Source organism: Amia ocellicauda, chromosome 17, assembly GCF_036373705.1.
Source record: "Amia ocellicauda isolate fAmiCal2 chromosome 17, fAmiCal2.hap1, whole genome shotgun sequence".
NCBI classification, from domain to species: Eukaryota; Metazoa; Chordata; class Actinopteri; order Amiiformes; family Amiidae; genus Amia; species Amia ocellicauda.
In genome coordinates, this window is record NC_089866.1 from 20829451 (window position 1) to 20844564 (window position 15114).

General features: G+C 40.7%; 3 protein-coding genes across 5 annotated transcripts; 2 read left to right on the forward strand and 1 right to left on the reverse strand.

The window, feature by feature from the left end:
- Positions 1-1079: 1079 nt before the first annotated feature.
- kmt5aa (lysine methyltransferase 5Aa) lies at positions 1080-7941 on the forward strand. 2 transcript variants are annotated; one of them, XM_066689676.1, is made up of 9 exons: positions 1081-1244; positions 1837-1870; positions 2489-2589; positions 3393-3549; positions 4469-4694; positions 5525-5612; positions 6072-6131; positions 6582-6772; positions 7090-7941. In XM_066689676.1, exons 3-9 carry the CDS (start codon positions 2581-2583, stop codon positions 7298-7300), a joined length of 942 nt encoding a protein of 313 aa, XP_066545773.1. In that variant the 5' UTR covers positions 1081-1244; positions 1837-1870; positions 2489-2580; the 3' UTR covers positions 7301-7941. The 2 variants fall into 2 exon arrangements, with proteins under 2 accessions (XP_066545772.1, XP_066545773.1); XM_066689675.1 differs by lacking the exon at positions 1837-1870 and having other exon boundaries at positions 1080-1244.
- Positions 7942-8243: 302 nt separating this feature from the next.
- rilpl2 (Rab interacting lysosomal protein-like 2) lies at positions 8244-12015 on the reverse strand. Of its 2 annotated transcripts, XM_066689678.1 has the most exons (5): positions 11550-12015; positions 10058-10209; positions 9838-9948; positions 9700-9744; positions 8244-9047 (listed from the first exon to the last, which is right to left on the reverse strand). In XM_066689678.1, exons 1-5 carry the CDS (start codon positions 11841-11843, stop codon positions 9026-9028), a joined length of 624 nt encoding a protein of 207 aa, XP_066545775.1. In that variant the 5' UTR covers positions 11844-12015; the 3' UTR covers positions 8244-9025. The 2 variants fall into 2 exon arrangements, with proteins under 2 accessions (XP_066545775.1, XP_066545776.1); XM_066689679.1 differs by lacking the exon at positions 9700-9744 and having other exon boundaries at positions 11550-12011.
- An 86-nt stretch (positions 12016-12101) lies between these two features.
- snrnp35 (small nuclear ribonucleoprotein 35 (U11/U12)) lies at positions 12102-14873 on the forward strand. Its single transcript, XM_066689677.1, has 2 exons — positions 12102-12732; positions 13464-14873. Exons 1-2 carry the CDS (start codon positions 12706-12708, stop codon positions 14313-14315), a joined length of 879 nt encoding a protein of 292 aa, XP_066545774.1. The 5' UTR covers positions 12102-12705; the 3' UTR covers positions 14316-14873.
- The last annotated feature ends 241 nt before the right edge of the window (positions 14874-15114 follow it).

The window sequence follows — 15114 nt, forward strand, 5'->3', positions numbered from 1 at the left end:
AGTTGTAGTAGTAATAATAATAATAATAATAATAATAATAATAATAACAATTTCAAGGACATTACATATTTTTAACAAACTACACCACTCTACAGTTTACTGTGTTTTTACCACATTACACTAAACACGTTTATTATTATTATTATTATTATTATTATTATTATTATTATTATTATTATTATTTATTGGCAGACGCCCTTATCCAGGACGACTAACAAAATATAAGCGCACCGTTTTGTGGTGGCTAATGTCAATACAAACTGTGCTGGTTGCTATAGTGTCTTAAGCAGAGGTAGCAAACTCGATTTTTTTTTACCACGGTGCACAACATTACACCCTACTGTTTCCCCACGGAACACCACAGTATTATTATTTTTTATTTCTTGGCATGTATGGTATGGTATGGTATGTACTGGTATGTATGGTACACCAAAATGCACTTTATGTTTTTACCACACTAGTACACTACCATATTTTACCATGGTATGCCACACTACAGTTTACTGTGGAATGGGACACAGTGTTGTAAGGGGGGAAGGAGTGTAGACTCATATTGGGCCCAGTATATCTGATTATAATTTTACCACTACACTGCTGGTCTGTTGGTTCTATGCAGTTGGTAAAACTGGTTGGTGATGTCAGGGTGGTAAAAAACTGCAATAAGGTGGTGTGGTATTTTTGAGCAGGTATACAGATAGGCTATAAATTAGACAATCAAGATAATACTGACATAATATGTAAAGCTTCTAAGTTAAACTGAATCGACTACGTCGGACTGCGCCGGGCCAAGTGTTTAAACACGGCAGTGCAGCTGTGTCAGGTCTGCAGAGTCCCAGCGATCCCATTGGCAGAACAGCGCAGATCCGCGCAAAACTGCGGGCATCTGCGCTACAGGGGGCACCACAGGGGACATATAATTTTACACCAATCAGATCTCAGTCATTTTCACACGTAAGCCAATCACAGCCATACATGGAATTCAAACGCTAATAAATGACAGCCAATCACAGAGCGCTCTTAAAGCGGAGTCGGCCATTAAAAACAATGAACTGTGTGCAATACGGAAATACGGAGTGAATGGCTTTGGGATGAGCCAATGAGAAGAGCAGTGCAGAGACAGGCTCACGCCCCAGAGTCTTTAAGAGGGCTCTTTTAAAACTCATGTGTTTGAACCTTTTCATTTAGAATTACTTGTTTTTTTGTGTTATTAAAGTTGCAATTCGGACTGCTAGAAATGGCAAAAGGTAAGTCGTATTTTGTATAGTTAGTCTGCATGCGTTTCAATTATAATTAGTTAGTTGGTTTGACAATATAGGCTAACTGACATTGATTAAGCATTAGCTCGTGTATTTCAAATCACCCGTGTTTATTATCAGCATCTCAAATCTGCAAAGACCATTAGTATTATGAACATGTGGTGCTATTTAACGAATTGGAGAAGTTGCATCCCTATACGCACTCCACTACTTATTATATTCGTAGTTCCCTGTTAGGGCACTCGCAGTCTCCCAACCTGATCACGAAATGTCTCTCTGCGTTCATTTTGCAGAATGTATTTGCTCTCCTTGAAATTGAGCATGAAGAGATCTGTCTGTGTTGGACGTCGTGCATTTTACACATTTCATTGCATCCAGTCTCCGCATGATCGTGGTTGTAAAAACAATGCACCTTTGCTATCCTATCAAATGATTGGCCCAGAGTCCCAGCTCTTCATCTATATTCAATTTTTAAAGTTCTCAGTGGCCGCATCCACGATTTAATCCCATCAGCAGCCATCTGATGGATAGACTGTGTCCGCTTGGCAGCTAATCCTGTTTTGGTTCTAATCTGTTCCAGAATATTGAAAAACACTTGTTCTCGTAACAATGAGGTGAGGGGGTAACTTACTTGTGTGTGGGGTTGACATTGATTTAATTTCAATTGTATTCATCTTATGTTTTCAATTAGATTTGATTTAAAATGCATCAGAGTACCAACAAAGCATAGTCTGGGCATTTACCCCTTCCGAGGTGTGTGTTGGGGGGTATATTAGAAGTGCCCGGTTTAGGACACTGTAGCCAAATGTATTTTTGCTGCTAAGTGTGTGGCAGGGAAGCTAAGGAGCTGTACGTATCATTGGGGGGGGGAAAAGGATCTTCACCAATCACAAACCCAACGTGATTAGCAATTGTGAGGTATGAAATGAGAACTAGTTCAGGAAAGTTTCCAGTCAAGTTCTTCATTATTTATTTATTGTTAATAACTATAAAGTCAGAAAATGTGTCGGTTTCTGTTGGCGCGCCCTCTGGCGGGCCGGGTGCGAGCCGTGCGCCGGCCCTTTAAATGCTCACGTGGGCGCTTCTCCCCGGCCGAGCTCAAACATGGCGGAGGGGAGGCGCCGGCGCAGCTGCCTCGGTTGATGGAACAAGGACGCCCCGGTAGTTGTGGCTTACAAAACAAAACAAAACCCCAACAACCCAGTAAGATGTCTTAACTTTTCCCTTTCAAGGAAAGAACAAACCCCCGACCCCTAGCAAAGGCAAACCCGAAGTCGGTGCTCAGACCACAGAAGAAAAAGGGAAAAAAGAAAACAAGCCCGAAATGAACGGGGTAGGTGCTTACTTTTTCATGTTAGACGGGGACGTTGGCAAACAACTCGTTGGCATTTCTTGATTCATTCCAGCTAAACCCCATTTAGCCAGCTATAGCTACCCGATTTGAAGTTGTAGGTTTCTGTATTTTTTTTGTAGTAAAGTTGTATTTATTGCTTCGCATGTCTTGCTCTATTGCGTATTTCACGTTGAGCATGTGCTTAAATGTGGTATTAATGCCTTCATTATTGTTGTAAGTTGTGGCTGCGCAGGCCTGGTCGAGGGTGGAGTTCATACTCACGGACGTGCTGTCTTTTCCCAAGAGAGCAAATGTTAAATGCATGAAAACAAACTTATCATGGTTCAATAACGATTGAGTAATACATTTTGTTTTGTAATAAGATTACAAACGCATGTTGACCTTACTTTATATTGTTACTGTTTTAGATCTACAGTCAGTAATACAAATAATGATTAAGAATGCACTTTATTTATGGGCGATGTGATCCGGGCTTTCAAGCTTTGGTGTTAGAATCCGATTTTGTAGATCTATCGCTGTGTGTGTGTGGGGGGGGTGAATTTAGGTACCAGAAAGAAGTGGTTCTGATTGTGTGTAGTTTTATTAAATGTATGGGTTTGTACTGTCTAGTGTATGGTGGTGTAGCTTTAGTATTTGTTCTACTGTTTGAGTTTATGTGAATTCAGTACCTCGGAGTCTCAAGAGCATAACCATCAACATACCAGAGTAAAGACAGGGCTTCTACTGACATTTTTTACATTTTAAAAAAATGATCATAATTCTCTCCCTTGCATTTGAAACAGGACATTATTTTTAATGCCCAGCCCTCAATACGCTGTTTCTTGAGCCCGAACAAACCACGCTCTCCTCTTCATGACGAGAACTCCATCACACACATTCAGGATGGGAAGTGTCCAGGAAAACGTACTCTACAGATGGAAACCCAGAAGCAGGAGGAAGGTAACCTATGCAATGCAATCTTTATTTTGCTCTTGGTGGGCCTCTTTTTTTAAATGACAGGCTCCCCCAAGTGATGGGTGTGACCATGTAAAAGATGTCTGAATCCATAGGGTATGAAAAGGAACCCATATTACCCAGAGTCTTGCAGCAAAAGCCTGAAAAGCACTTGCACTGTGATGGGTTGCTGAAATCCCATAGCTGTTAATGTCTAAGCAATAGGAACCAATATTTTGTCATTTTTACTTATGGATAATGGAAAGGATGGTTGTTTTAGGTTTTATTGCTTGCAGGAATATATTTGCCAAAGGAAAACAAGTTTATTCCTCAGGTGCAGGTAATCTAAATGAAATGGGTTGACATTCTACCTAGACATGAAATGTGGTGTTCTCAGAGGAGTGGGCAAAGATGACCTTCTCCTTGCTGAATAAAGACATAACAAACCCCAGTAGAGTGCAGTGTGACCCTGGGAAATTAAATGACGAGTCAGGAGATTGAGTTAAAGCCCTGGTGAATCTCCACTTGATGAATGACATCTGTGTTCCGTGCCAGGCATCTTATGACTGTGTAATATTTAGCCTGTGATACAATGTACATTATTTCCCCAGTCCTAAATACAAATATTATTTTTCCCATCAAAATGGCATATAGGGCACATTCTGAGGTTCACACTATGGAGTTCTGCAGTTTTAATGCCTTATGTTTTTATTGCATGTTTTTGAATGTATAGTTTGGTTTCTTTCTGTTGGCTCCAGATCCATGAAGGTGTAACGATGAAATCCATTCAACAATATCATGGATTGATGAATCCCCATCAACTTCCCTCCCCTAAAATTTTCAATTTGTAATATGTTTGCAGTCTGAAAGCCGGTTGTGATCTGTATCGCTCAGTCCGCATTCGTTTTAATTAATTTTTGTACAGAGAAGCAGAACGGTATGAACGCGGGAGGTGGTGTTGCCAAGTCTGAAGAGAATGAGGCAACCCGGCGTGATCCATCAGAGACCGATCTATCAAAACGACTAGATTTTGAAGCTGCTTATTTACACTCCACTGCAGACTTGACTCCAGACAGCAATGGTGCTGACAAAGCCCACGTGAAAAACGAAACTCGGCGCAAGGTCAAAGTGAAAAAGTCAACAGCAAGAACGTAAGTGAAAGGTTCAGGCCTGGTGCCGTTCCATAACCCAGAGCTGAACTGAACCGGAACCTGAACGGTCGTCAAACAGCATTTCACAACTTTGTTTTTGACCTTCTGCTGTGTTGTGACCTGGCACACACATTGGCGGGATCAGCATCAGACTGCTAAACTAATTTATTCTGTCAGCAGTTTAAATTGCTGCAGAATGTCTTGGTTTAGAAGGGCCCCTTCCCCCCTCTGTGCCTCCGCTAACAATGTTTTCTGAAAATTGATGTTTTGAGATTACATAACTGGTATCTGAGTATAAAATGAATAGATCTACAGTAGTCTATTCATATGCTTGATTAAATGTAACCAACCTGATTTAGCTAGACAATGCAGATAGTGATTTGCTCTATGGATGTTTTATTTATACGAATACATCTAAAACTAAAGAATTGTGATTTTCCCAAATCTAACTTATCTGTTGGCTTGACAATCCTGCAGAGGCACTTACTGTGGTCTTTCAATATGGCCGCTCAATGCTTGGGAGTAATATTTGCTAACTTCTCCATTTGCAACCTTTCCTGGTACCCCAAGTCGCTTGGCTTTTTTTGGTTGACATTTACTTGTTGACTCAATGTTCAGTTATATTAGATCTAGGATATGAAAACATTTGGAGGCTACTGTATTTAGGATCTTCAAATATTTTAACAAATTAAGAGTTCAATTAAATGGTGCATGCATTAGGTTATAAAGTAGTGGCTTGATCTAGTATATGCATGTTACTCATCCCATACTAAGATTTTCAAAGGCTTGTTTTATATCCACTTGAAACATAGTTTTGTCTTTTCTTGCAGAGCGGACAATAAAAACTCCCAAAACCGAAAAGTCACTGACTATTTCCCTGTAAGAAGAAGCTCTAGGAAAAGCAAAGCAGAATTGAAGGTCAGCTCTGGCTAAAAGAGGTTTTGTTACCAATGACTGAGTATCCAATTAAAATTTAAAACAAGGATTTAATTTTACAAACGTATTAAACTGAAGATGCTTAACTTTTATGAAAGCTTCCATCTTGTGTGGGGTTTCTTTCAGGAAGATAATGTGGAGTTTTGAAGACAAGTATTTTGACCCTCCCAAACCGGTTTTATTTACAGCAGTGGCTAATGTGATTAGTTGCTGTTTCCATTAAACTTAACGCTTTTTGTTCTTGACTATTTTTACATAATGCAGTGTTGTGTGGAACTCTAAACACTTGAAAAAATGCAAAAACAATATCCTAACCTGAGCACTACAATATTGCTATATCCTTGAATGCAGTGCTACAGCCTGCAAGTCCGTTGTACTTATTGCCATACATCTGCACTGCTTTTGGGTTGACTATAATGAATACTTGTGTTCTGCCCACAGTGTGAGGAAAAGAAACACATTGACGAATTAATAAAGAGTGGAATCGAAGAAGGAATGGAGGTAATGCATTATGAAATCAAATTCACAATTTCGATTGTGTATATATTTTTGTATTTGTGTCTCTGGCGCTCATTCTGGCAGGTTGTTTTAAGTATTGATTTAATGTGATTTAATCTGAAATATGCCACAGATAATCTCTTGTATGTGGGTTTAAAATGCATCAATCCCCCAACTGCATTTTGAATCAAGAGTTGCCATGGTTTGTAACCGTGAGGAGATGCAGTGGTTTAATTCTATCTTTGTAGAGCTAGATCTCAATGTTTTGTGTGCAGCATTAATTGAACACTTAAATACTTATGGCAGCCATAGCTGAGATGCAACATGTTATGAGTATGTTGCACTTGTTTAAATTTAATTGGAGACATGAGTAAATATATTGACCATTCTTCTACTAAAAGTGTTACCGTGAGTGTAATAAAGCATTTATTTCAACCTCTTCGGCTTCAACAGGTTCAGCACATCGAAGGAAAAGGCAGAGGAGTGTTTGCCTCCAAATGTTTCCGGAAAGGCCAGTTTGTGGTTGAATATCATGGAGACCTTCTACAGATTACAGATGCTAAAAAGAGAGAAGCTATGTATGCACAGGACCCCTCAACTGGCTGCTACATGTATTACTTCCAGTATCTCACCAAAACCTACTGGTATGTGTTAAGACCTTTCTTCATTTTTATTTGACCGTCTAAGTGTTGTCCTTGAATTTAGAGCATCGCTTTGGTTAGAAGTGTGCACCAGTCGCTTAATTCATATAGTGGATACAATTTGCATTTATTTTTTTGCGGGGTTCTAAAGTCATTGAAAGTTTAACATGGTCTGCTGTTCAAAGCCATTTCTCCCTTTGATCTTAAAGCAGAATACTGCATCTGTTTTATTAAGCAAGGTACAAGGCCAAGGTGTCGGTTTTTGTGATCTGAAATGTTTCCCTAGTCGCTCAGCTCATTTTATCTTGACTTCTTTTTAGTGTGGACGCGACAAAGGAAACCAGTCGTCTCGGAAGACTCATAAACCACAGTAAAAATGGGAACTGTCAAACCAAACTCCATGACATTAATGGAATACCTCACCTAATACTCGTGGCCTCCAGGGACATAGACGAAGGGGAGGAGCTGCTTTATGACTACGGTGACCGGAGCAAAGCCTCCATTGCAGCTCACCCCTGGCTAAAGCAATGATGAACCTTTTCTTTTTTTCTTGCAAATATGTACAATGAAGGGAATATTCTACAAATTTTACTTAAGGATTAGAAATCATTTTAAATACTAGAAATTGCCTTAGCAGCTGAGAGTGTGTGTGTGTGTGTGTGACTGGAGGAGGGGAGGTGGGGGACAATTTAAAAGATGTCGAGGCAATCTTTAAATGTGTCCCAGATCGATACTTTTTATATATATAAATCTAGATGTTGATGCTAGATTTCAAAGCATTTTGTATATTTTGTATACAGGTAGGTCAGTGCTTCCAAAGCATGCAGGTGTAGTACAGGACTTATGCATTTTTATACAAATTCTTATTCTATATTCTGGTAGTTATGAGACTAGACTGGCATATGCTTAGCAATAATTTATGGTACCAGAAGGTTTCGGGTTGTTACAAAATAGCTAAGGTATGCATACGTGTCCTATATATATTTAAAAAGAAACTGGAATGTGATTCCTGTCATTAAACTTGCAAGTTTTTTTTAGTTTTGCCATGATGCGTGTAGTCATTTTAAGAACTTGAAGAAATTCTGTACCTCTAACACACAGCTATTAAATGTTCACAACCAAATGCTTCATGTGAAAGTATTTAAATAAATCTCTATGCTGGTTTAAGTGCAGTTAAATCTGATTTTTATATGCATTTTCATATTTATAAAACTAAGGGCTTTCCCAACTTTTTTTTAATTATCTACTTTTGTTTAGATAAGCATATAATGTGTTCAATTACAAAATGTCTTGAAGTTCCAAATTGTTGAGCAGGAATATGTGAGTAATACTTGAAACCGTTTACTGGCTTGTTTTTAAAAGTTATAATGCAGCAAACTTAATCTTGCAAGATTTTTTTTTTTTTTTTAAACGAGAAACAAAAAATACATTGTACAAAAGCGTGATATTGGAGTTAGAAATGTAGAAAGCAGACTTCAGGTTTTTTAGTATGGTTTAGTCACACAATATTGACAAAATACAACAATTAGGTGATCGTAGCAGAACAATTTGCTACTTTTGTAATGCTTATTTGCACAATGGATGTAGGCATTTACAGGCAGTTCTCAACTTTGTGATTGACTGGTTTTGCTTTACTATACAGATAGCCAAGGGGGGTGGGGGGTGTGGTGGAATAAATAAGTTATTGGCAACAATCTCCAGTGCACAATTTTAAAAGCCCTGTACACTTAAAGTACCAATAATCGAGTGTTGGTACTAAACTTTGTTTGCATGTTCTAGTTAAAATGCTTTAAACTATCACTGTGTAGTGGTATATAATTTGCACAAAGATTCCAGTTTCATTCATAACTTAACATTTGTCTTTTAGTCTTCCTTGGAATGAAATTCCACTTTGATCCTCCGTGTGAATCTACTTTAAATAAATTCAAAAACATTTCCACCTCAGATTGGCCTGAATATATTCCATGACAAATTCCATCTCCAATACCCTCTTTCAGGGTGACTTGATAAATGGGTATTCATATCACTCTGGCCTCAATGCTGTGCATCAGGTGCTACAACAGATTTCTATAAGATTTCTATATTCCCATTCAGTTTATTGATGGTTATTTTTTTGTATTGTGTGGGCTCAAACACTTATGCTCTATGGAATACTGGTTTCCATTAATTAGAAAACAATACTGCTCACAATTACACCAGAATAGTGGTTATCCTTGATAATAATGTTACTTGGATGTCATCCCTCTGATCTCCTGATTACTTCCTACTGAAAGAGAACCTGCAAAACAAACAAACGCGTCAACATATGAGCAGGGCTGTGGAACCACATCGCTCTGACTGGCATTTTTGCGAGACTGGTTTAATTGCAGTAATACACTAATCATCGACCTGTTTGTACTTGAATCAAATGGCATGTAATGCATTTCTTACACATCCACAGATCAAAGGAAATCCAAGAAACCAAACACAGCCCAGCACTTGCATTGTGTGTGTTCAAATAGCCGTCAATAACAGTGGAACGTCAGGGAATTTGAAAGTTGTTGAAATCCGTGCAGCTTATGCGTAACTGAAAATAGCCATGTTGACCAGTGTTATCAGTCAGCCGTGACATCCTATTGGCTCTTCCCTTCAATTACTGTAGAAAACAGGAGCTGGTCACAAGCCAACCCTAACAACATTTTCAGCTGGTAATGACAAGCAACATGCGGCTCGTATATCTACAGCCCAGAACCTTCCTGAACAGCGATGGAAAAACAGTTTTCCTTACAAGCCTTGGAATGGAAGCCATGCACAACATAGTTGCAAGTCCTAGGCAGCCTAGAAACCATTTCTTTAAACAAAGCACTCATGGGGGGTTTGTTTAACAAGCTCCTCCCACATCCCCCATTTCTCACACTATCTACAGTGCTAACGTGCACGTGGAAGTGAACCTGTTGTAGGTCCATTGAATGACTTGTTCATCCAAAAGCCGCCACCTTAGTGTGGAAGAAAGAATTAAAACGGATCAATGTTTTTGACCATTTATGTCACATCTGCCACCTGTTAAAAATTAAACTGTGAACACTTACAGCTTTCTGATGGTCGTCTTCTCTTCTTTAACATTCACTGTGCTGGGTGCGGATGAAGCCGTCTGGAGATCCACTTCTACCATGGGCGGTTCGCTCTGAGGCAGGATCCCGCTAGAGAGAAATTCCACACCGTTTTATGACCCGTTTCTTTGGTTTACCCTTCCCCCCACAGAGGACCCGTTTCTAGGGGAGACGTAGAGCACACCAGAGCCATGCTGACCTCTTGTACATTTGCAGCTCCTCTTGTGCCACCAGCAGCTGAGCTTTGAGCTGGTTGCGTTCCTGGAGCACGTCCTTCAGCTCCTGCAGTGTAAACCGGGGCCGGTCCGGGTCCTTGAGGTCCACTATCAGCTTGTTTGGCCCAATCATTTGCTGTGAAATATAAATCAGAGTTGTATGTTTGACCGAATACAACAACGTTTTTGTGAGACGTACTGTAGCTTATTGTAGACTCAAACCTACTCGAGCACTACTTTTTCCCTGTATGAAATCCTACAGGTCACACACACAAATCCTTTTATTGGGGCAGTCCTTTCCTGGAAAAAATAATCTTAAAGGAGTCAACCAAGACCCAATTCCTAATGATTTTCTTTTCCCCCCATTTTGGCTATAGTTACTCAGAAGAAAATCTGAAAACTTTAGCTTTAAATATCATGGAGGCATTATGGTGTTTTAGTCTTGATGCAAAACTGCAACTATATAGAAACTTAAGTTTCTACAAGTACAATTGATGTGCATATTCCATACAACATCTTTAGACACAGCTCTCTGTAGATGTGTATGCTTCGATGTGTCCCACTGCATGATCAGTTCAGCTGTAGGAGCAACACTGGTCAGTTACAAATTAGCTGTATCCTACTGTTAGCTTTCTTGATAATCAGTTCTTCCTACCATATCCTAAATGTTTGTTGAAATAGAAGGAACTCATCCTGGGTGCCCAGTATTGCAACTGGAGTAATGATCCACTTAAGTAACGCTTTAAAATTATACATTCAGCGATGAACCAGAAAATAGAGGTGCGGTTTTTCTCTTCTTCAAATGCTATTTTTACACCTGACAAGTCACGCTCTGTCAATATTGTAATTAGCATTACACAAACTGCGCAGAGGCTGCTAGGGACAGAGCAGATGGACTGGAAACGCATTTATCTGAGACGGCATCGACAGCACTCAGCAAATCTAGTCTGGGAAAATGTCCCAAGGTGTCATTACCTCGCTCTTATAATTGAAGGTGCGTTTTCACAAGTCAAAGTGTAGATTTCATTTCATTTCATTAATGGTACAAAACGTAGCTAACTTGTATGTTATTGTTACTATCTGTATAAGATAATAAGCCGAATAACTCGAATTAGGACAATTTAAAAACTCTATACTGATACTTTTAAATCAAATATTTTGTCAAAACAAAGAAACCAAAAAACACCACAATAATATATGATATAAATATGAAATTGACTAGCATGAAGTACTACATATTTCTAAAATACAAAAAAACATTAATTGTATTCACTTTACTGAAAAGTTAATATCTACTCCATAGCCTTCTGGAAAGGTACATAAACAAGCTCTGGACATCTTATTTTACAGATCATCAAAATGATCAAAGGACAAGCCGCATTAGTGCGCTATATGCAATGTTTGCTGTCAAAGCTCAACAAATACAGAAATATGACAGAAATGAAAGAACTGGTCGTGATTTGTGTTGGCACTCACTGGTCCCTGCCCGTCGGTGAACCCCTGTCCCAGGAGCCTGTCCAGCTCTCGCCTCAGATTGTCCCGCTCCATCTTCAGCTCCTCCACGGTGAGGCTGGACTTGTCCACCAGCGTCTCAAACATCTCCAGGACCCGGACGATTTTGAACTGCAGCTCGGACACCTCTTCTCCCGAGCTGCTGATCTTCAGCAAGTCTCTCCCGATCACGTACGAAATATCATACACGTCTTCCACCGTCAGTTCAAACGCGTCCTTTTCAAACGCCACGGCGGGGGCAGAGTCCGGCTCCTCCATGGCTCCTGCTGATGCGCACGGGTCGGAAGGGGTTCAGTTGGGTTAATAGGAAAAATGCGTCGGCGCAAGTTTGCAGTCAGCTCGAGTTAGTCTGTTTAGATGTGTATCGGATAGTTTGTTTTCTCACAACGTTGCAGACATGGTTCCTCAAGCACTTCTTTGAACTTCCTTCTCTCTGTAACTTCAGCCGACCTGCCCACGCTGAGTGACGGCGCCCGGGGCCAATCGCTCCGCACAGGGCCGTGTTTGCAGACGGAGTTTCCCATAGTGACAGGTGAAGCCAAGCCGGCAGGCAGAGAAATGTGAGTTGCATGTGATGTCTGACGTGTTAATGGAGTTTGCAGGTTTTTCCAGCTCAGTAAACTTTAATGTTTTTTTTTTTTTTGGGTTACATTGGATTCTGTAGAATCAAGAGTGTACGTCTTTCACCTTATTACTTTGGATAAATGTACCAGTGTAAACATTTGCATGCATTTTCTTATTCAGATTAGATCAATTGCCCAACCTATGAATGGTAGCTGTCAAAATAATGCATTTATATAAATGAATAAGTTTGTATCAAAGTAGTCAACACATTGTACAATTCTGTTTTGTTCACATGTGTCTACCTGTGTACAAGTTCAACGTGATTAACTGTTTTTTATATATATATATATATATTTATATAATAAAACCTATACACATACAAATGTACTTAATTGTTTGCTTCTAATATTGCATCCCTGGCCAACCTGGCACCGACACCACGGAACCGAAATCGTGCGAGAACGGCTGGTGTTTCCACACGGAGTGTTTTTTAAGATGCGCTTCAAACGAGCCGCCTGCGGAATGAGAGCAGTGCTGTAGATCGAATAGGATTTCCATGGCGGATTATCAAAAGAAAGAAATCGTAAGTAGAATAAAAACGTGTTTTTGGTTAAATAAACCGTAGGCTACTCAGAGCTTTGTTCTTAAAATATAAATATTGACTGGTTGATTAATTGCATTTAGAAGCCCACGGACTCCCCAGTGTAGCTTTCAATGTAACAGCTGAAATGAATACTTATATATCAATACATTAGCTGTATAGTGTATTTTATAAAGATGTTTGCCAACTGTTATAATTTGGGATGACACAGGCACTGCATCATGTCTCTCCGAAATATGAAATGCCACATAAATAAATAAAATACAAAGTCTGGCAGAAACAGCCTATTCTGGTTTGATTCAGTTGTCTCAGTGGAACCTTTAGCTTTTCTAATCATGTGAATTTAATATATTGCAGGCATTATTGCTACGGAATTCTTAGTACTGTATGGTGTAGGGTCAAATAGGTCATTACAAACATCTTGCCCAAAGTGTTATATTGCAATACTTGATAGCAGTGATTGTAGTATATGATAGTATATAAGTTCAAACGCTTTACTGAAATGTCTGATTGAAAAAATAAATAATACAAAAAAAGTACTTTAAATGTGGAAGCCAATTCAGGATCGGAGCATATATCCAATATTCGTATATACGCTGTGTATTAAACTTAGGTTAAGGTTAGGGTGTGTAGAAATGTATTGGTGAGGAAACAAGGGGAGAGTACACAGGGATGCCCAACTGATATGCAGTGTTTTTGTCTTCCCGTCTCAGAGAATGAGTGAGTGGACCCCCGTGGCGACGGTGTACGACCCCCTGAAGGCGGGCAGCATCGACGGCACAGATGTGGAGCCCCACGACCGTGCAGTGTGGAGGGCCATGGTGGCTCGCTACGTCCCCAACAAGGCTGTCGTAGGCGACCCCCAGCTCACACTCTTCGTCGCCCGGCTCAACCGCCAGACCACAGAGGAGAAGCTGCGGGAAGTCTTCTCCAAATATGGCGACATACGGAGGCTGCGCCTGGTGAGGGACGTGGTCACCGGCTTCTCCAGGGGCTACGCCTTCATTGAGTACAAGGAGGAACGCTCGCTAATGAAGGCCCACAGAGACGCCAACAAGATGCTGGTGGAGCAGCATGAGTTGTTTGTGGACTTTGAGCAGGAGAGGACGCTCAAAGGCTGGGTGCCCCGTCGGCTGGGCGGGGGGCTGGGGGGCAAGAAGGAATCGGGACAGCTGAGGTTTGGCGGGCGGGACAGGCCTTTCCGAAAGCCCATCAATCTGCCCCTGATGTCCAGCGACAGTAGAGCACCGCCCCAGGATCGGCCGCGTGACAGGAGGTGGGAGAAGGGAGGAGAGAGGGATGAGAGGCACAGAGACCGGGATCGTGACAGAGACAGAGACAGATCCCCTGACAGGGACAGGGACAGGGACAGGGACAGGGACCGGGACCGGGTGAGGGAGAGGAAGGAAGAGCGAGAGAGGGCGAGAGAACGGAGTGACAGGGAGTGGCAGAAAGACAAGAAAGGCAGCAAGAGAGAAAGAGAGAGGAGCAAGGAGAGGGAATCGAGGAGAGAAAAGGATGAGGGCCGACGCAGGGACAAGGACAGGCACAAAGACAGGAGGTGAACTGTGGGGCGACTTCTCTACAGGATGTGTCCACGCCGGATGACTAAAGCAGTCAAAATTACAGAACTGACAATCTGTACTGTTTATGGCATTCATAGAACCCATGGTGGCATTCAGGCATTGTAAAACACATATCATCGTGCAGCAGTATTGCCATATCCTCTAGGCAGGAGCCACTGATGCAGCTATTTTAAAAGGGCTAAAGTAACTAAAGGAGGAAAGTAAAAGACTTCAGTCTGTGGACTCAAACTTGTGCCCTCAAACTCAGAAATGATGCGTCAAGGAATCCGAGGAGCTCAGTGTTACTCAGTCTTTGCTCCTCTCTACTTTCTAGTGGCAAATTGACACTGATGTAAGCCTGTAACAGAAGGATGCAGTCTTTGTATTATTTCTCCTGTGAAATGGGCTTGTTTATATTACTGTATGATGTTCCAAAGGGCAATAATGTCTGCTAATGTATCACCCCCCAGCCCATTGACTTTGCTGTAACATGCCACTTGTGTGACAGTTGAAACTAACAGCATTTCTAATCAATAAAGCAATGCTGGGTGATTTTTTTTTTAGTGTTAAAATAATGGATAATTTTGTTTCATTGCACAATAATCAGATATACAGGACTATTTTTGCTTTAGAAGGTACATTTAGTGGAGGTCACAATCTTCTACCATTGACAATTTGAATAGGATTCTTTATATAGTGTAGAGCTCTTTGGTGTCTCTGAAGGGGATGCTGCTTGTCTGCAATGCTTGCTGCATATTACTGGGGGCTACTGCAATATATGTGTAAACAGTTTTGCTTA

Coding starts and splice junctions, on each gene's coding strand:
- kmt5aa (XM_066689675.1), top strand. Junction 4,695..5,524: donor AAAAAGTCAACAGCAAGAAC/GTAAGTGAAAGG, acceptor CTTTTCTTGCAG/AGCGGACAATAAAAACTCCC. Junction 5,613..6,071: donor AAAGCAAAGCAGAATTGAAG/GTCAGCTCTGGC, acceptor TTCTGCCCACAG/TGTGAGGAAAAGAAACACAT.
- rilpl2 (XM_066689678.1), bottom strand. CDS start 11,843: ATGGAGGAGCCGGACTCTGCCCCCGCCGTGGCGTTTGAAAAGGACGCG. Junction 10,210..11,549: donor TCACCGACGGGCAGGGACCA/GTGAGTGCCAAC, acceptor TATATTTCACAG/CAAATGATTGGGCCAAACAA. Junction 9,745..9,837: donor AAGACGACCATCAGAAAGCT/GTAAGTGTTCAC, acceptor TTCCACACTAAG/GTGGCGGCTTTTGGATGAAC.
- snrnp35 (XM_066689677.1), top strand. CDS start 12,706: ATGGCGGATTATCAAAAGAAAGAAATC. Junction 12,733..13,463: donor ATTATCAAAAGAAAGAAATC/GTAAGTAGAATA, acceptor TTCCCGTCTCAG/AGAATGAGTGAGTGGACCCC.